Raw genomic sequence first — 21,949 nt, 5'->3', positions numbered from 1 at the left:
CGATTATAATATTACGTAGAAATTTAGTGGAAATGAAAAACATTGTCGTTCACAAGTAAAGAAATGAAAAGCTGTCTAGAACCTGAAAGTTGGTTTGAGTAGTGCAGGCCTGGGACTGTTGGAGGTGGAGTGCCATTACCTTCCGCCGACCTTCGAATTGCCTTACCCATCCATTTATAGGAAGGCCTACAGTTTAACATTGATTCCGAACGACCGTGAAATTCAGCATTTTTTCACGCACGTAAATCACTAAAAGTGGTAAAAGAAGCGATGAGTGATGGAAAATATCCTTGGAACGACTGAGAATCGAATCCAAGATCCTTGTTTTTATTTTATATTTATTTTTTACTTTTTTATCCACTGAGCTATGGAGCTTCACTAATCGTTTAGCGTTTTACTCCTTGTAAAACCTATATGAAACTCCCAACTACCCTACAGGCGGTTAGTATCAGTGTTTCAGATAATGCATGATGTTAACTTCTGTACCTCACGCCATACTGTTCGTGATATATGTGTTTGAGGCAGTACCAACGAACCAGACTCGTGCACATTTAGGTATATATGCACAAACTTGGTCTATAATTTCTTCATAGAGCAAATCATGTTCTTATTTTATGTCTTCTTTTTGGCCAATAAAAACACTACATCGGTTATATTTGATGAGTTGGAAACATCTAAGTGGTCAGCGTGGCGTATTGTTAGTAAAGGGACCTGGGTTCGATTCTCGGCCAGGTCAGAGATTTTGTCCGCTCGAGGAGTGAGTGTTGTGCTGTCCTTACGTCCCTGTAGCCAGAAATGACATTCCACTGTTGAGGAGGTAGTATGGAATGATTTTGCGAGGTACTAAATATTGATTCCTTACGTTACAAATAGGCAAAACGGTGTGTCTGCAGGAGCTGCATCCTCGTCATTGGAGTACATGAGAGATAATCATAATTTTCCTGAAAAAGTTGAATTAAAAAATGTCCCTACATTTCAGTTGATATACAGCTTTCATTTACTTGCACGGGTGTAAGTTTTAGGAACTCTCGAGTAATAACTTTAATTTTTTTCAGGTAAAACTGTGCTACCGTTAGGATATAGTAATATAAAAGGATTGTGATGGCCATTCCACATTAACTTTAGCAGTGATGCTTATTGAGATGCCTTTGAAAGGTAAGTTACAGTACATGTGAAGCAGTTTTTACCGACAAATTTTAACTTTTATTTAAAAAATTAGTTATTACAGAAGATGTTTGCTGATTCTGCTTTCTGTTGCTCACTTTTGTATCTCGTCGACGTCCACACATTAGGAAAAGTCCCATAAGGCACCCGGAGACATCTCTGCTATACCTCCTTGCATTCCTCTTAACCAAACGGGAAATACCTGGAAAGAAAAAGAAGTAGAGAAATCAGTGAATCCGGCAACAGATGTACGTGACCGGATGAACACAAGTACGTATGATTATCAGTTCGTAACAAGTTAATAAATAAGTGATTCAGAATGTAAGTGTGTTCCGCAATAAACTTCGCTTGTATTTGGGTCTTGCAGGAAACAATATGAGCCTTCAAGGTACATGTGCGGTGAACCGTGATCATCAACAGTGTTGTCAAGGTATTAGTTAAAACACTGGAATCTAAAGTATGCAATAACGTTGCTTATTTTTACACAGGTGGCTTACGAAACACTTGTGAGTCCAATTCTTCAGTACTGTTCATCTGTCTGGTACACTTAATAGGTTGGATTGATAGGAGTGATGGAGAAGGCCAGATGAGCAGCGGCACGTTTCGTCACGGGTTTGTTGAATAAGCGCACAGTGACAACGACGAGAAAAGCAGAGAAATTACATCTTACTCGGAAGGTTTGCGACAGCCCTTCTTTTCACGTGAGATCATCGCATGGAACAAGGATGATAGCGATTTCAGAAGTGCGATCTACCGTGCACTGTAGGTTGGCTTGCGCAGTATACAAGTACATACAGATGTAAGTGTATAAATCTACGAGCTACAATATCTGATACGTCAATATCGACCTCTTGTGTGAAACGTACTATTACGGGAATAATTTCGACTGATTAGGAATTTTATGCTTCCTGTCAGATATATTAATATTTTCGCTATTATTTCCCAAAGATTCTCTTAATACAGATCGTATTATCGCATGCCAATAAAACATTGCTTCGAGGAGTGAATGTTCACTGCAAGTGGGAGAGTCTATAACAGGTGAGCGCGATAACACGCGTGCCCCAACTTTATTCTCAAAACTGGTGCTACATTTCTCATCGGAACGTACTTTTGGCTGTATCACCCTTTTGTTGTTGTGATGCGCTAGAACGAAGCGTACGTCAATATTTTAGCCACCGCTGTATTTCCTCTGCAAGAACGCCTATTTATCTGAAATGTATGGAAAGTACGGAAGCTAAGCTGTATAAGTAGTGGTCTCCTTGCCTTTATGCTGCCCCTTGTTAGCCACCTATCATTTCATTGTTCGTGATACTTTGACCATTTTAAATGAACGATTGTATTTTAGTTTTCGGCTTTAATTGTTAATTCTACTTCTTGACAAATTCACACTCTGTGGCGAACGGGAGTCGATTCAGACTAACTTTTATAGGATACCAACTGAGTCAAACAAGCACACATCACGGACTGTAAGCGAGTTATACTGGCTAGACGAAACCTTGAGTGCTAGAATAAAATGAGTTTGTGTACGGCTATCCGTGGAAGGTGGACTTAGTTATTACAAAACATAAAAAAATGTGTTCGAATGTGTGTGAAATTTTATGGGACTTAACTGCTAAGGTCATCAGTCCATAAGCTTACACACTACTTATCCTAAGGACAAACACACACACACCCATACCCGAGGGAGGACTCGAACCTCCCCCGGGACCAGCCACACAGTTCATGACTGCAGCGCCCCAGACCGCTCGGCTAATCCCGCGCGGCTACAAAACTTAATTATTATAAAAGTAATTCTCATTTTTCCTGTTAACTAAACTCTGAAACTAAATTTTGTGATTAATTTTATAATATAACAAATTCTAAGAACCTTGTAAATAAGCACACATTATATGAAAAGGCAATAGTTGTAAATGTAGCAATAAATAAATAAATAGTCTGTGTCCAGCACACAACGTTGAAAATGTCATGAAAGTTAAACGGGCGCAAATGTCAACGGTCATCTGACTGATTTGATGTGGCCCACCACGAATACCCCTTGGGCCAAACTCTTCATTTCAGAGTAGAACCTGCACACCGAGTCATCAGTTATTTGTTGGATTAGCTCCTAGGACTCATGTTTAGTTCAGTTCTCACAATATAGTGCAGTTTCAACTTTCATTTTGTTTAACTGCTGTATTTGTAAGATGCATAAGCAAATTGCTAATAGGTCAGTGATAGTTTGACAAAATAAGAAATTTATGTATTCATTGCATTCTTAGAGATACTGTGCGACTGAATTAACTGCCTACAGAGAACACTAGCTTTGTGAGAACCTCCCAAAGACATTATACATTTCTACAATTTTAGATCATAAATGGCTAGGGTTGTGTTGCTTTGCTAGTTGTTACTTTGACACATGAGTCTGAATGATATTCGAATGTTACATTCGTAATACGAATGGCTCCGCAAAAAATCTTTATAGCACCATATTTCCTCACAGAACTAAACGTTAAGAAATTTAGAGCTGAGGTAAAGACAACTGTCTAATGTGTGTATGACGCAAATTCGAGATGTTGTCAGGTATAATATTTTACTAAAAAGTGAATTACCGTATTATCCGTAGTAGTGTTACCTTTGACTGCTGTTGCAGACATTTTAGAATTTTATTTTGTCAGTTTCGTACCTCCAACGTCACATACGCTATGTGATCAAAAGTAGCTGGCCACCTGCCTGAAAATGACTTACAAGTTCGTGGCGCCCTCCATCGGTAATGCTGGAGTTCAACGTGGTGTTGGCTCACCCTTAACCTTGATGACAGCTTCCACTATCGCAGGCATACGTTCAACGAGGTGCTGGAAGGTTTCTTGGGGAATGCTGTACTGAGGAGAGGTATCGATGTCGGTCGGTGAGGCCTGGCACGAAGTCGGCGTTCCAAAACATCCCAAAAGGTGTTATATAGGATTCAGATTAGGACTCTGTGCAGGCAAGTACATGACCGTGATGTTATTGTCGTGTAACCATCCCGCGACTGGCCGTGCATTATGAACAGGTGCTCGATTGTGTTGAAAGAAGCAATCGCCATCCCTGAATTGCTCTTCAACAGTGGGAAGCAATAAGGTACTTAAAACATTAATTTAGGCCTGTGCTGTGATAGTGCTACGCAAAACAAGGGGTGTAAGCCCCATCCATAAAAAACATGACCACGCCATAACACCACCGCCTCCGAATTTTACTGTTCGTACTACACACGCTAGCAAATGACATTCATCGGGTATTAACCATACCCACACCCTGCCATCGGAGCGCCACATTGTGTACCGTGATTCGTCACTCGATACAACGTTTTTCCACTGTTCAGTCGTCCTATGTTTACGCTCCTTACACAAAGCGAGGTGTCGTTTGGCGTTTACCGGCGTGATGTGTGGCTTATGAGCAGCCGCTCGACCATCAAATCCAAGTTTTCTCACCTCCCTCCTAACTGTCATAGTACTTGCAGTGGATCCTGATGCAGTTTGGAATTCCTGTGTGATGGTCTGGATAGATGTCTGCCTATTACACATTAAGATCCTCTTCAATTATCGGCAGTCTTCTGTCAGTCAATAGACGGGGTCGGCCTGTACGCTTTTGTGCTGTGCGTGTCCCTTCACGTTTCCACTTCACTATCACATCGGAAACAGTGGACCTAGGGATGTTTAGGAGTGTGGAAATTTCGCGTACAGACGTATGACACAAGTGACACCCAATCACCTGACCACGTTCGAAGTCCGTCAGTTCCGCGGAGCGCCCCATTCTGCTGTTTCACGACGTCTAATGACTACTGAGGTCGTTGATATGGAGTACCTGGCAGTAGGTGGTAGCACAAAGCACCTGATATGAAAAATTACTACTTTTGATCACATAGTGTATATAGTAACTGTTGCTCAGTTGTATTCTGTTGGTGTCAGATTTTATGTACAAAGATATGGTAATACTGTGTTTAGGATACCTCGAAATGTGAAGATCGAGATATACAGAAGTTCATACTCTAGATACAGTACGCTTTTAAACATCAGCTGACATGAATCAGCGTAATTTCTCTGAATGTTCTTTACAGGAAATTTATGAGTACCATCCTTCCCCCATTGACAAGATTTAAATTATTTACATCTATATTGTGCCCTGATAAAGTATTAAGACTCTTGAGTAAGAGTGTGTGGAAAGGGGTAGTTTTTTTTTTAAATTCTGGACGACGAAAATTAACGCCTGCACATAGAGTAATGCGCGTGAGTGTAGGAGAGTAGAAGTAGACAAGCACCATGCTGGTGCTTTCAGAACTCTGCAGTATGTATAGAGAATACCACCCTCGAACTGTTCGTTGAATAGAGAGTTTACAACGAGAACGTTGGCCACCAGTAAGATATATGATAATTAAAGAGAGATGAAGGGACTACCAAGTAAGTAACTTCAACCAGTAAAAGTTCGTTAATCGAATATTGTTAGAGGAGAAATTTCATAACGAGCCAAATCAACGTTAGAGCGAATAATCAAATGAATTTGTATCGGTAATATTGTACATGTGACGATTTATATTTTCTTGATGGCCTTACTGGAGTGAAAGTAAAAAATAAACAATGCCAGACTGGTTATTAAATTTTTTAGTGGTTTTAATTGTACTGAGACTAAGCAACAATACAGGCATGCACAATAGGGTCATAACTAATGAACTACGTGGTGTTAATTAGAGCTGTACACGAAATATGTTAATTCTACGTGTCCCAAATTAAGTCTAGTGTGCCTTAAGTAGAAACCCACTATCAAAAACTTGATTAAACCCAAACGCAAATGTTATGAAAGTACCTACTTAGTAGGAGTGAATCAGAAAGAAATAAGAATAGGGTTTAAGGCCCCATCGACGAGGTGGTCACTAGAGAAGGAACGCAAGATAAGATAGAAAACGGATGAGCCTGGAAGTCGGGTGTGGCGTTTCCAAGAATTCGTTCAGAAAAATTTCGAGAACCATAAAAAAACGTAAGTCCGAATGGACTGACTGAGATCTCATACTCGCTCCTTTCGAACAGGCCACGTTGTTGTTTTGATGGTTGCGGTCCATAGGAACTAACTTACAATTACAGTACGGGTAGCAAACGATGGGCGACATACTTATAGAACTTTACTGAGGTGAGGAAGGGAAATGTACTACAATTTTTGTCATATTGTCATTGCTACATGAATGTCATTGCAAGTAAGTGCTATTCAATGGTGTTCATATTTTACTGGTTGAAACTGCAATTTGCATTCGAGTTAGCAATACGCTTATATTCGGTTGCAGGAAGTGATGTCTAAAAAAACGGAGAAGACGAATAGATATCATAGTAAATATTTCAGATATTAAATTTTTCATTGTGCGGCCAAGTCTTTAGTTGCTGTGTAATTACTTAGAACGTTTCAACTTTATCTGTAACTACTGAAATCTTTCGTTTATTTTAGGAGGGACATTTCATAAATTATGCACAGTAACTTCTTTACTGACGCGTTTATGTTTTTTTCAATTTCTTTACGGTCCTTCAGTATAGTCTCCCTGCTTTTCTATGACTGAATCAAAACGTCTCAGAAGCTGTGTTGTACCATTTAGGACACCAGTTCTTTTCATTTGTCGAATGGCTCGGGTAACGGTGGTAGAAAGCACTTCCCGGAGGAAGAAACGACGTCCAGGCATAAGTTTTTTTTTTTTTTTTTGTTTCTAAATCAAGTCAGTGCCTGATAGATTCATGTCCTAGCTGCAGGGAGGATGTGGCAACACTTCCCATCCGTATTCGAGCACTTTCATGGCTACAACATTGCCGATATGTGAGCGAGCATTGTCGTGAAGATTGAGTGGCCCAGCCTCGAGCAACTGAGATCGGGTTTTGTGCATTTTTCTGGGCAGGTTTTGTATGACGTTACTGTAACATACTGCTGTGACGCTTGTTCCACGTGGGACTCTATCTGTCATGAATTCTTGGTGATCATAAGCAAAAATCATCATTAGCTTGTGCTCTGATAGAGCACGTCGAAATTTTTTTGGACGTGGAGAATCTGAAACTCTCCACTCACTGGACTGTGACCTCAACTCCAGTTCAAAGTCCACGTTTCTTCAACAGCCACAATTCGACACAAGAAGCCTTGACCTTCCCTCGAATCGTTGTTTGAGCAGGGTTGCAATGTCCAGGCGTTTCTGCTTCTCTTCAGCAGTCAAACAGTGTGGGATCCATCTCACACAAATTGTTCTCTTCTTCAAATAATTTGTCACAATACGAAATACTGATGTTGGGATGATTCCCGTGGCTCCAGAGAGTTCCTCACAAGTCGTACCACGATCTTCTTCAACAGCATTTGCCACAAGTTTCACAGTTCGTTCATCTGTTGCCGTTTTGACCTTTCGGGTCTTTGATTATCGACTATGCTGATACGACTACCACGAAAGTAATTAACCCAACGTGAAACTGTACTAAGGTCCACTGTAAACTCATCACAAACTTCACTTAACGCACTGTGTATTTCTGTCTCGGGTTTTAGCCGTTTAAAGTTTAGATCTTGATGTACGTCCTCCAGTCTTCAACAGTCACAGTAACCGAGACTCCTGCAGGCACGATTCCTATCTCTCACAAATTTTATGTTAGAGTACACAGCGAAAAAAACAAAACCAAGTGATTCTTCCTCAGTCTCCCAACTACATCTGACGTAATTTTCAGTGCTGTTGATTCAAACAGTCCACAGTAATACCAACGCGTGCATTATTTATGAAATGTCCCTCTTCGTTTTATTGAATTAGAGTATCGTGAGTCATTGCATTTTCGTCTGATTTATGGTTACATCCGGATTTATCATCGGTACGTACATTTGTTTGATATTCCTGTCTTTCCACTGCCCCATTTGGCACACTTCCTCTTTAACTTGCGGCATTACACATTTCTTGATGTAAATTACTGCTAACTGACTGCCTTTTTAAGGAGCTTTTAGAAAATAACAGGAAGCTTCGTCTTCACGTCAATTACGAATTTTTCTATAAGCTTACCTATTAATTACATCACCTCTACAACTTTACTTGAAGTAAATTTCATAATTTTGCGACTTCCTTTTTCGGGTAATTTCTTGAATCTGTTTCACCAGTTCTAAGAAGCCTGGAAATCAGTAACGTTCATCTCACAATTCAGAGAGCCCAGTCTTCACGATCTCACTCGCTTACGGTGCATTTCATCTCACAAAATGTTCTAAATCTTTCGAACAGCTTTTCTTTAACGTTTTTGCGAGTTCCATTTTGGCGCTTATTTCGTGCTTCGTACAAATGTTTTTCCATTTATACATTTCGTATTCACATTTTACGAACCGAAGTCGGCTTTGCGCACTGCGTAATTTAAGCGTTTTCTTCCTCCCTCATTTAATCAAAAATTTACAGTCTTTCCTTTTTAATTGGAAACTATTACTACACAGTTTTCTTTGGTCTTGGAAGGTACTCTGGTTTTGCTCTGGACTTTAATTACCACAACAATCACCGTTTGAACCACAATTCACGAAATCGTTGGATTTATTTCCTGATTCTTAAAGTATTTCCATAATTTCTTACGAAATGTTGATATCGTTGTTCGAATGAATGTCCAAGAAATTAACTAACAAAGAACACATTTTAGGAGAAGTAGGTGACTGCGATTGCATACCACAGTCTTCACATTTCATTTTTGTGAAGCTGAAATTATTAGCTGGATTCCAGATTACTGTGAAACGGTATAACCTGCACAAAAACAGATGCTATTAGCAAGCATATAAAAAAAGTCAGTGCATGTAATGAATTGTTGATGGTGCACAGAAACCAGCCACAACTTAGTTCTACCTTGCTTTACTTAAAAAAGTGCCGATGCTGTTTCGAATTTTTCGCAGTTCATTATCAGACGCTTTTTCATTAAAATGATACATTGGTTTCCTGCGAGTTGCCCTAGGATAAAGAATAATTCACGGTTACAAACATGTAACAATGTAACTATTAATTTCAGTATGCAACTGTTCGATATAAGAATAAACCAAAGCCGAGCTCGACATACGAGGTACCAAACGTCTCGCAGGAGACAGAAATGCAGGAACCCGTTGTCAGACACACAGTGGGGCAAAAGGTACTGCAGTTCGAATGGGCTCTAGAAATCTCGATACAACGCAGAGCTCGATCCGGTCAGAGCCTGCTTGATTACCATACGACATTTGATTTGCCCGGAATGAAAGATAGCGATATGCTAGACAATGTGAACTAGCCACAACAAAAAGCTGCTGCTGTGCTTAAAATTTAACGATTTCGGGAAACACAGATGCAAAAAGCATTCAATACCACTATACCAACTCGCGTTATATTTTAACAAATTTGCAAAGAAAAGCTATTATTCAGTATTTATGGATGCATAAACATTTATGGTGATTTTCAAGTAACGCTGCTGGTCAAAGGCAAAAATTTTGTTAATCAAAAATAATATTTCTTGAGTCTTAACGCAATACAGCATTTTATTCCTTTATTAGAGGCTGTAATGATTTATCAAGTAGATCCAAAATAATCATTTAGTCCCCGTTCGCATATTAAAAAGAGGAGTTACGAATTTTTAATGAGCTCCAAAATGAGTTGACAACATTCCGATGAAACAGGAAAGAAATTAACGGTTAAGTGCCTAATACATGAAATAAATCATCTTAAAATGGTAATAATTGCAATTGTGAAAATAAATTGCAACAGCGAGGCCTGTCACGTAAATATAAGGGACTATCAAAAAAATTCCGTTCTAGGGTCACAATAAACCCTCGCCTATATATCGGCGCTTATATGCCCGCATCGAAGTCGCGTTGGGTTGCATATACACTGCAGCGACACCCCCAAACGGAAACCTTTTGATCGCCCATCGTAGTACGAACAGGTGCCACCAGACTGCATTAGGAGCAAAGGCTCAAGAATTGGTCTGAACCTTTATTGCAACATTTTTTAAATATCGTTAGAAGCCTTCTAAGGACCACGTGAAAATAACTATTTATTTGGTTCAAATGGTTCAAATGGCTCTGAGCACTATGGGACTTAACTACTGTGGTCATCAGTCCCCTAGAACTTAGAACTACTTAAACCTAACTAACCTAAGGACATCACACACATCCATGCCCGAGGCAGGATTCGAACCTGCGACCGTAGCAGTCGCGCGGTTCCGGACTGCGCGCCTAGAACCGCTAGACCACCGCGGCCGGCAACTATTTATTTGTCTTTTCTTTCATTTTCGCCCAAAACTCTCATATTCTCAAAATGAGCTCTTTTCCGTTCATCTGGCCGTTTAACACAAATTGTTTTTCTGTTTGTTTCAGCTTCATGGAAATCTTTGAATTGCTGTCTGTTGAGTAAGATCCCCTGTTCAGTCTCACTTTCTTTTAACTCCTTTTTTTCTCTTGCCTCTCTATCCATTTTCTTTGCCCACTTCCCTGTTTTGAAAAAAAAAATGCATGGATCCTCTTTTCTAATGTTTTCTAATGTGTTATGAGATATCCATAGGGAACAACACATTTTTCCGTGATGTTATCTGTTATTGTAGGGCAGAATGAGTATATTTCCTTATTTCATCTCAAAACCAAATTTCCGTCTTTGTTCTTGATTTGATCTAATATTTATTGCAGGATTTGTCTTTCTATCATTTCCAAATCTTCTAATGCCATTTTGCGTCCGGATGAAAGTAGTGTTCCTGACCCATAGACGACTTCTGGCTTTACAACTGTATTATAATGCATTAATATCCTTAGAAAAACATTTTTTATTTTACAGATTTCTCACTTTCGTGTAAGCTGTTTTCATTTTTTCACTCCTATTGTAATAGCATCTTTTTCATTTTTTATGTTTGTATTTATACCCATAAATTTAAAGCTGTCTGTTTTCTTCACGCTGCCATGCTTGGTTTTTAAAATTCTCGGCGGGTCACTTTCATTGATCGTGTTTTCTGTCTTTTAAAATAATATTTTATTTGTAACTCTTCAGGCTTTCCCGGCGAGATATTGAATGTAGAATATTCGGGTCTACTGCCAGATGTTTGTGTCGCTCTGGCACAATATTTCGGCCACGTAACTCGTTGCCTTCTTCAGGTGCTACATGAGACTGCCGTATTGGAGGATCTTGTCCAGTATTTATGCCCAGAGGGCGCTGGGTGTTCTCTCTGCCGTCCGCGCCCGCCTGGCGCTGCTCGTAATGTGTTCTCTCTTCCCCGGTGCTCCCTTGATCGTCCGCGCCCGACTTGGTCGCAGCCGGTGGCAGCTGTCTCAGGCCTGTCCTGTGTTGGGCGTTCCGTTCGCGGTCCGCGCCCCCTGGTGCTGCTCCTGAGGTTTTGGCCCTTCCCTGGTGCTCCCACGGACGACCGCGCCCGGCTCGTCCACCATCTCTGGTCGTGCCAGAGCGACACAAACATCCGGCAGTAGACCCGATTATTCCACATGTCAATATTTATTTATTTATTAGTTCCTGCTTTAACGTTCGACAGCACACTACAATATGCTACAGTGTTTGTTTCATGCCTATTCAATTATTAAAATTGGTGGTGTATAAATAACGCCAAGATATTTTGTAAACATAGTACCAAAAAAAGTCGCTAAATTGCGGGGCAATCGACGACTCAAGCGGAATCCGAGTTTCCGAATCTGTGACGTAAACTGCTAGAGCCATTCAGGTTGTGCTCAGCACAGTTGGAAGTAGGTACTCGAAACCAGATATCACGTAAATGAAGAGGAAATTGTACAAATTAGAGTCGGCGCTTCATTTGTGCTCGCAGCAGGCTGTACGTTGCGAGCAGCGAGCGCTACGTACTGGGCAGCTGGGCAGCGCAGCTTGATGCCTATCTGCGAGGCGAGGAGAGGCGAGGCGCTCACCCGCTGCCGCTGAAGGAGTTGGAGCTGGCGCTGGACTGGCTGTAGGAGCCGGAGGCGGGGCCCAAGCCGTGGCCGCCTGCGCCGCTCTGGCTGGACGCCTGGCTCTCGCTGTGGCTGCCCGAATTGGAGAACCCGTTGCCTCCGCCGCCACCGACCCCCAGGCCACCGAAGGGGCCGCCGGGCTGCAGGAAGCCGCCCGGTCCCAAGGGGTACAGGCTGCGCGCCGGCCTCTCCTCCGTCTCTGAAACACAGACGTTGGATGCTTCGTTCATATTTTACTATCAGAGGCGGAAAATCTTGCTGCTCTGACAAGAGAATCCGTCACACTGTGCACTTAATAACAAAAAAGTGAAGCGCCCGGAAGACATGGTCAAATGTCAGTGTAACTTTGTAACTGTACACTCCATCGGCGGGCACATGAATAACAAGTGTTGCAGTTCTCTTTTTACGTAATTAATCCATTAGTCACTGTAATATGCGTGTAGAATACATTTGGTATACTTCTTTAGTGAACATGTCTGTGAGTGTATGACGTGAGGCCATGTTTGAAGTGCAGAAGGCAATATACATGCAGTGCAGATGGAGCATCTTCGATAAGTAACACAGTTACGCAAAATCGGGACCTGGTAGGTTCATAAGCATCATTAAGTTTTCGTGTGAAATATATTTAAAAAAATGTGAGTATATTCTATTACAGTTTACTGAAAATACTTGAGAATAAATAATGGCAAATGTTTATGGAAAAATTTAAATAGTCTTTTCAGATGAACGTCAAATGTCCCTCTGTTTAGCTCTGTATAATATTTAAATCTTACACTAAGCCTCTAAAACGCATTAAAAAAAAAAAAAAAAAAAAAAAGGTTCAAATGGCTCTGAGCACTATAGGACTTAACATCTGAGGTAATCAGTCCCCTAGAACATAGAACTACTTAAACCTAACTAACCTAAGGACATCACACACATCCAGGCCCGAGGCAGGATTCGAACCTGCGACCGTAGCGGTCACGCGGTTCCAAACTGAAGCGCCTAGAACCGCACGGCCACTCCCGCCGGCTGCATTTTTCCATGTTGCTATCTCCTTACGAGGAAGTAAGATTAGATAGGATAATGAAATCAAGGAAGGTGTCAGCAGTAGATTGGCACAGTGAATGAAAGCTTTTTCTTACAGTATCGAACTGAGGAAGTCTGTGAAAGTGTGCGTGTGGGGCACAACATCGTATGGAAGTGAGGCGTGGAGCATCGGAAATCCGAAGAAAAAGAAACTGGGACGGTTTGAAATGCTCTCTATATACAGAGATGAACTGAGAAGTGTAGCCAGCCGCTGTGACCGAGCGCTTCTAGGCGCTTCAGTCTGGAACCGCGCGACCGCTACGGTCGCAGGTTAGAAACCGGCCCCGGGCATGGATGTGTGTGATGTCCTTAGGTTGGTTAGGTTTAAGTAGTTCTATGTTCTAGGGGACTTATGACATCAGATGTTAAGCCCCACAGTGCTCAGAGCCATTTCAACCATTTGAGAAGTGTAGTACTACTGAAAACAACAGCTTAGGGAAGAAATCTACGGAAGACCCTTTTTTAAAGAAGGGGCTGGTTAGCGGAATATCTGCTACAGCATCCAGGAGTGGTTATCTTGGCGCTGGAAGGAGCACAAGAAGGAAAACATAATACGGGCGAACTAAGGCTGGGATATAATAAACAGTTTAGGAGATGTTGGGCGTAGGGCCTGCCAAGCCGGACAGGTCGAACGAAGGTGATGATCCAGACTAAAGGGGACACTCTGGTCCTCCAGGTTGGGGGTTGGGCTTGGGGCTAACAACCCCACCTCGTAAAACCAGTCGTGTTACGAAAGCTAGATATAAGCCTCTGATATAGAACGGACACCCAATACAACGAACTAAACATAGAAAGTACCACGACTTGAAACATAGAATGTACAGTCTCTGTACAAACCTTGGGCGGCAATAACTTTAGCTAGAGAATTGGAAAAGCAGAAAATGTCGGTGGTTGCCGTGCAGGAAGTTCGATGGGAAGGTACAGGGACAGTAGACGTAGAAAATTCTGAGGAGGAGCAGTCAAGCACAGTTTTGGAACCGGTTTCTGTGTTAACAAAGACATTGTACCAATAGTAAAGAATTTTACGGCTGCGAACCCAAGAATCTCAGTTCTAACTTTATCAGTGAAAAACCACCAAATTACCCTTTTGAATTGTCATGCACCTACAGAGTAAAGTGAAGATCAAGTAGAGGATATATTCTATGCAGAGCTGGAAGAAGGATTCCATCCCTGAAAATAGCTGCAGAATTCTCATCGGCGATTTTAATGCCAAGATTGGAAAAGGAGATCAGCTTTACTCCCACAATAGGCCTTCATAGTCTGCATGAAAATAGTAACGACAACGGAATAAGGGTAATTGGCTTTGCTACGTCCAAGGGCATGTTTATCAGTAGCACTAACATCCCACATAAAAAGGTGCACAAAGGAACATGGCTATCCCCAGACGGAAAAACAGTCAACCAGATGGACCACATAGCAATTAAAGCAGAAGCAAGGAATTGGATTATAGATGTAAGAAATTCCCGAGGGGCTGAGTGTGGTTCCGCCCATTTCTTGTTTAAAAGTCAACTCAGAGTCACCCTGCAAACAAACCAAAGAAGTAAACTAAAGAAAGTGGCACATTTAGAAATAGAAACCAGAAATGAACTTCAAGCTGAGATCAGGAATCATTTTACAGTACTGCCGGAAACAGAGGACTCAGATGTAGTCCAGCAATGGGAAGAAATTAGGAATGTGGTTACAAAGGCTGCAGGAACAGTCACTGGAAAGAGAGTGGCGAGAAAGAAGAAATGGTTCAATAAGGTCTCTGAAGAGGCGGCCAACAGGAGAAAAGAGGCCCGTGACAAGTGGTTACTGTCAGCAACTGATCAGTGCAGTAAGGCAGAATTTGACAGAGTCCAAAGAGAAACACAAGTGGTACTGCGGAGAGAAAAGACTGCTGCTTGTCACACCGATGTGAGAGCTCCAACGGCACAAAATATAAAGATAAAGAAATGGTAAAGTGAAATTAATTATGAGTAGTAGACAGAATTATAGTACCTTGTTAAACAATAGGGAAGACAACGATTAAGATAATAAGAGAAGGATGGGAAGAACATTACACAAGATGGGAGACGAAGAAGATTGGCTGAGACGTAGAAAACTTCAAAAAATTGAAATTTAGCATTATAAACGCTGATAAAAATTAAGTGGATTGCTCAAGTATGACATATGAAACAAAGGGTGTGGAAAACCGCTGCCAGAAGACGGTGTATGTTAATAAGACCTCAACTGAGACGTACAAGGGTAGCAAAAAAAAAAAAAAAAAAAAAAAAAAAAAAAAAAAAAAAAAAAAAAAAAAAAAAAAAAAAAGACATTAAAGGGACAGAAAGATGAGAACATATCATATCACACAGCTTAATGAGCACTCTATGTCTAGTAAATATAGAGAGGTGGAAATGTTAGTATGGTACAGAGGAAGATGGAGAACTAGATCAGACGAAAGGCTGATGACTGGGGAAAAAGAAAACATCATCTGCGTGAAATACGAATTTTCAATCAAAATAATCGGGGGATGTAATTTCGATGGCTTTTGCACATGGTCCTCATCAAGATGAAGATATTTACTGCTAATACGATATCAGGTGTTTCTTCCTACCTGATTTCAGACGAATGTTTGGCAGAGGGTGCATAAGTCACTTTCAGACACTTACACCAACGTTCCACTCTGAATAATACACGAGAAAATAAACAATAAAACGTTTCCACTCGATCCCTGATTTCTCTTGTTTTATCACGGCGATCATTTCTCCCTTTGCAGATGGGAGTCAGAAAAATATTCAATCGTCCTATCATTTCAGCCTTCTAAAGCTGTCCTTGTCGACAGTTGGTGACGTCATTGTGAAGTGGAAACTCGAAGGAACAACCACTGCTGAACCAAGACCAGGGAAACTTCAAGTACAGACTGTAGGAACCGTCGAGCATTGTAAGGATTGGTTCCGAAAAATCGAGTGAAATCAGAGGAAGGGCTCGCTCGTAAGTTCCAAAGGATTACCAGTAGTCCGAATGGCATAGTGACTGTGCTTAGGGAGTTATGATTTAAATAATGAAAACTGCATCAGTTATTTGTTTAGAAAATTCATTCTCATTTCCAAGTGCATTTGGGTATTTGTTTACATGAATATGTTTGATGTTTGCATGTGTACTTCTGCCTGTTTTGCCTCAGTTTGAAGTTGAAAGGTACTGTGCCTCCCTCATTATAGAATATCACATACACACGAATCACGGGGCACAATAATCGAGCTGCTTCGCACAGGCCACACATTTCTGTAGGTAGCGCTAGCGATGATTGAGGTGCTGTTCAGAGCGACGGCAATTCGATGAAAGGCTATGGAGGAAACCTTGTCGACAGGGCAACAAGAGGTGTGAGTACTCATTTTGGAGAGTAAGAAGTCGCTTCAGCTGTGTTTAATCTTTTAATCTTTTTATCAGATCAGAGCCGGTTTGGTGGCACTGAAGATCATCCATAACGTGATAAGAGCTAACTAGCCCAGAACCTGAAAGCCAGTATTCGTTGTCAGACCAAACGAATAAACCGCTAAATGGCGGTACGTCAATGAATCAAAATCACTCGGGCGTCACGATCCAAGATCAACCATTTTGGATTTGGATCCCTGATTCTGATTCATTGACGTACCGTCATTCAGTGATTTGTTAGTCTCGTTTGGGAAAGAGTACTAGGAACCATGTTCTGGGCTACTTCGCTCCAAACCCCAGTGTCCAAAATGACTGGCTTCTGTAGATTCTGCTCTTCTACATCTACATACATACTCCGCGTGGCGGAGGGTACCTCGTACCACAACTAGTATCTTCTCTCCCTGTTCCACTCCCAAACAGAACGAGGAAAAAATGACTGCCTATATGCCTCTGTACGAGCCCTAATCTCTCTTATCTTTGTGGTCTTTCCGCGATATGTAAGTTGGCGGCAGTAAAATTGTACTGCAGTCAGCCTCAAATGCTGGTTCTCTAAATTTCCTCAGTAGCGATTCACGAAAAGAACGCCTCCTTTCCTCTAGAGGCTACCACCCAAGTTCCTGAAGCATTTCCGTAACACTCACGTGATGATCAAACCTACCAGTAACAAATCTAGCAGCCCGCCTCTGAATTGCTTCTATGTTCTCCTTCAATCCGACCTGATAGGGATCCCAAACGCTCGAGCAGTACTCAACAATAGGTCGTATTAGTGTTTTATAAGCGGTCTCCTTTACAGATGAACCGCATCTTCCCAAAATTCTACCAATGAACCGAAGACGACTATCCGCCTTCCCCGCAATTGCCATTACATGCTTGTCCCACTTCATATCGCTCTACAATGTTACGCCCAAATATTTAATCGACGTGACTGTGTCAAGCGCTACACTACTAATGGAGTATTCAAACATTACGGGATTCTTTTTCCTATTCATCCGCATTAATTTACATTTATCTATATTTAGAGCTAGCTGCCATTCTTTACACCAATCACAAATTCAAATGGCTCTGAGCACTATGGGACTTAACATCTGTGGTCATCAGTCCCCTAGAATTTAGAACTACTTAAACCTAACTAACCTAAGGACATCACACACATCCATGCCCCAGGCAGGATTCGAACCTGCGACCGTAGCAGTCCAATCACAAATCCTGTCCAAGTCATCTTGTATCCTCCTACAGTCACTCAACGACGACACCTTCCCGTACACCACAGCGTCATCAGCAAACAGCCGGACATTGCTATCCACCCTATCCAAAAGATCATTTATGTAGATAGAAAACAACAGCGGACCTACCACACTTCCCTGGGGCACTCCAGATGATACCCTCACCTCCGATGAACACTCAAGATCGAGGACAATGTACTGGGTTTTATTACTTAAGAAGTACTTGGGAACCAATCCCATATGCTCGTACCTTATTTAGGAGCCTGGAGTGGGGCATCCGAGTCAGACGCTTTCCGGAAGTCAAGGAATATGCCATCCGTCTGGTACCCTTCATCCATGGTTCGCAAGATATCATGTGAAAAAAAGGGCAAGTTGCGTTTCGCAGGAGCGATGCTTTCTAAAGCCGTGCTGATGCACGGACAGCAACTTCTCTGTCTCAAGGAAATTCATTATATTCGAACTGAGAATATGTTCGAGAATCCTGCAGCAAACCGATGTCAGGGATATTGGTCTGTAAGTTTGAGGATCCGTCCTTCTACTTATATACAGGCGTCACCGGCGCTTTTTTCCAGCCGCTCGGGACTTTACGTTGGGCAAGAGATTCGCGATAAATGCAAGCTAAGTAAGGACCGAATGCAGTAGAGTGTTGTTGTTGTTGTTGTGGTCTTCAGTCCTGAGACTGGTTTGATGCAGCTCTCTATGCTACTCTGTCCTGTGCAAGCTTCTTCATCTCCCAGTATCTACTGCAACTACATCCTTCTGAATCTGTTTAGTGTATTCATCTCTTGGTCTCCCTCTACGATTTTTACCCTCCAAGCTGCCCTCCAATACTAAATTGGTGATCCCTTGATGTCTCAGAACATGTCCTACCAACCGATCCCTTCTTCTAGTCAAGTTGTGCCACAAACTTCTCTTCTCCCCAATCCTATTCATTACCTTCTCATTAGTTATATGATCTACCCATCTAATCTTCAGCATTCTTCTGTAGCACCACATTTCGAAACCTTCTATTCTCTTCTTGTCCAAACTATTTTTCGTCCATGTTTCACTTCCATACATGGCTACGCTCCATACAAATACTTTCAGAAACGACTTCCTTACACTTAAATCTATACTCGATGTTCACAAATTTCTCTTCTTCAGAAACGCTTTCGTTGCCATTGCCAGTCTACATTTTATATCCTCTCTACTTCGACCATCATCAGTTATTTTGCTCCCCAAATAGCAAAACTCTTTTACTTCTTTAAGTGTCTCATTTCCTAATCTAATTCCCTCAGCATCACCCGACTTAATTCGACTACATTTCATTATCCTCGTTTTGCTTTTGTTGATGTTCATGTTATACCCTCCCTTCATGACACTGTCCATTCCGTTCAACTGCTCTTCCAAGTCCTTTGCTGTCTCTGACAGAATTACAACGTCATCGGGAAACCTCAAAGTTTTTATTTCTTCTCCATGGATTTTAATACCGACTCCGAATTTTTCTTTTGTTTCCTTCGCTGCTTGCTCAATATACAAATTGAATAACATCGGGGATAGGCTACAACTCTGTCTCACTCCCTTCCCAACCACTGCTACCCTTTCATACCCATCGACTCTTAGAACTGCCATCTGGTTTCTGTACAAATTGTAAATAGCCTTTTGCTCCCTGAATTTTACCCCTGCCACCTTCAGAATTTGAAAGAGTACTCTCTGTAAAACCGAAATGGATTTGGATCCCTGATTCTGATTCATTGACGTACCACCATTCAGTGATTTGTTAGTCTCGTCTGGGAACGAGTACTAGGAACCCTGATCTGGGCTACTTGAAGGAAGACTGGGCTGCCATTTCTGTACTTCAGACGCCTCATTGGAAATGTCTCCAGCAGAACTGAAGCCGCTGTAGAGGCGAAGGATGGACGCACGTCATTTTAATATCTAGGAATACAAGCCAGAATACATCTGACCAGATTGCGTATGCGTTTAATCTCTACACGTCGATGACTTAGCATGATTGGTAGAGAACGATGACACGCTACAGACACACAGTTCTACGTAATGGTGCTGTCACAAACCCAAACGGTTTTTATGTAAACAAACAAAAAAAAATGGTTCAAGTGGCTCTGAACACTATGGGACTTAACATCTAAGGTCATCAGTCCCCTAGAACTTAGAACTACTTTAACCTAACTAAGCTAAGGACATCACACACATCCATGCCCGAGGCAGGATTCGAACCTGCGACCGTAGCGGTCTCGCGATTCCAAACTGAAGCGCCTCGAACCGCACGGCCACACCGGCCGGCTGTAAACAAACAGGACGGGTGTTACGTACCAGCTGGCCTGGCGGCCACCGCTCCGGCGGCGACGGCCAGGGCAACTGCGATCAGCGCTGCGGCTCCGGGCTGCATGGTGTGCTGGGCTGAGGTGAGCTGTGGCGAGCAGTGCGGATGCGGCGCTGTCGGCCGGGCCCTATATACTCGGGCGGGGCGGCGCCCTCTCGCGACCGGGAAAACCTGTCGCGCCTCACTTGACGTCAATCGGCCATTGTTGCGCCGCTTCTGTGTGCAGCCCGCTCCGCCGCTCTACCCGCAACTGGTGGACGCGGCCAGTGCTTTTGGGCGAACAGAACCGTATCGCCGACGGCTTGGTGAATTCTACCATTCCGATAAGAAGGAGCTGTGCGTAGTTTCCTCCCCCATGTCAGTCGACTTTTTGGAAATTACTAGTTATCAATTTAATAAGTCACAGCTGCAAAATACTAACACGAATTCTTTACAGACGAATGGAAGAACTAGTAGAGGCCGACCTCGGGGGAGTTCAGTTTCGATTTCGTAGAAATATTGGAACACGTGAGGCGATACTGACCTTACGACCTATCTTAGAAGAAAGATTAAGGAAAGGCAAAACCTACGGTTCTGGCATTTGTAGACTTAGAGAAAGCTTTTGACAATGCAGACTGGAATACTCTCTTTCATGAAGGTGACAGGGGTAAAATACAGGGAACGAAAGGCTATTTACAATTTGTACAGAAACCAGATGGCAGTTATAAGAGTCGAGGGGCATGAAAGGGAAGCAGTGGTTTGGAAGGGAGTGAGACAGGATTGTAGCCTCTCCTCTATGTTATTAAATCTGTATATTGAGCAAGTAGTAAAGGAAACAAAAGAAAAATTCGGAGTAGTTATTAAAATCCATGGAGCCGGCCGGAATGGCCGAGCGGTTCTAGACGCTACAGTCTGGAACCGCGCGACCGCTACGGTCGCAGGTTCGAATCCTGCCTCGGGCATGGATGTGTGTGATGTCCTTAGGTTAGTTAGGTTTAAGTAGTTCTAAGTTCTACGTGACTGATGACCTCAGAAGTTAAGTCCCATAGTGCTCAGAGCCATTTGAACCAAAATCCATGGAGAAGAAATAAAAACATCGAGGTTCCCCGATGACATTGTAATTCTGTCAGAGACGGCAAAGGACTTGGAAGAGCAGTTGAACGGAATGGACAGTGTCTTGAAAGGAGGATATAAGATGAACACCAGTAAAAGCAAAACGAGGATAATGGAATGTAGTCGAATTAAGTCGGGCGATGCTGAGGGAATTAAATTAGGAAATGAGACACTTAAAGTAGTAAAGGAGTTTTGCTATTTGGGGAGCAAAATAACTGATGATGGTCGAAGTAGAGAAGATATAAAATGTAGACTGCCAATGGCAAGGAAAGCGTTCCTGAAGAAGAGAAATTTGTTATCATAGAAGTCGTTTCTGAAAGTATTTGTATGGAGTGTAGCCATGTATGGAAGTGTAACATGGACGATAAATAGTTTGGACAAGAAGAGAATAGAAGCTTTCGACATGTGGTGCTCCAGAAGAATGCTGAAGATTAGATGGGTAGATCACATAACTAATGAGGAAAAATTGAATAGAACTGGGGAGAAGAGCAGTTTGAGCCACAACTTGACAAGAAGAAGGGACTGATTGGTAGAACATGTTCTGAGGCATCAAGGGATCACAAATTAGCATTGGAGGGCAGCGTGGAGGGTAAAAATCGTAGAGGGAGACCAAGAGATGAATACACTAAGCAGATTCAGAAGAATGTAGGATGCAGCAAGTATTGGGAGATGAAGAAGCTTGCACAGGATAGGGTAGCATGGAGAACTGCATTAAACCAGTCTCAGGACTGAAGACCACAACAACAACAACAACAGTTACTTCTTACACTGAACTGAGTGG

General features: G+C 42.1%; 1 protein-coding gene across 2 annotated transcripts; it reads right to left on the bottom strand.

Moving 5' to 3' along the window:
* Positions 1-1,187: 1,187 nt before the first annotated feature.
* On the bottom strand, positions 1,188-20,166 carry LOC124623500 (glycine-rich cell wall structural protein 2-like). Of its 2 annotated transcripts, none has more exons than XR_006980697.1 (3): positions 20,067-20,166; positions 11,963-12,265; positions 1,188-1,366 (listed from the first exon to the last, which is right to left on the bottom strand). XR_006980697.1 is itself a non-coding variant. In XM_047149042.1 (3 exons), the coding sequence occupies exons 1-3, from the start codon at positions 20,140-20,142 to the stop codon at positions 1,348-1,350; spliced, it is 336 nt and encodes a 111-aa protein (XP_047004998.1). In that variant the 5' UTR covers positions 20,143-20,166; the 3' UTR covers positions 1,188-1,347. The 2 variants fall into 2 exon arrangements, 1 of the variants encoding a protein (XP_047004998.1); XM_047149042.1 differs by having other exon boundaries at positions 12,025-12,265.
* Positions 20,167-21,949: the final 1,783 nt, after the last annotated feature.

Source organism: Schistocerca americana, chromosome 1 (genome assembly GCF_021461395.2).
Source record: "Schistocerca americana isolate TAMUIC-IGC-003095 chromosome 1, iqSchAmer2.1, whole genome shotgun sequence".
Classification (NCBI taxonomy): Eukaryota; Metazoa; Arthropoda; class Insecta; order Orthoptera; family Acrididae; genus Schistocerca; species Schistocerca americana.
The sequence above is the reverse complement of the archived record's forward strand: the minus strand, read 5'-3'. Positions and strand labels throughout refer to the sequence as shown.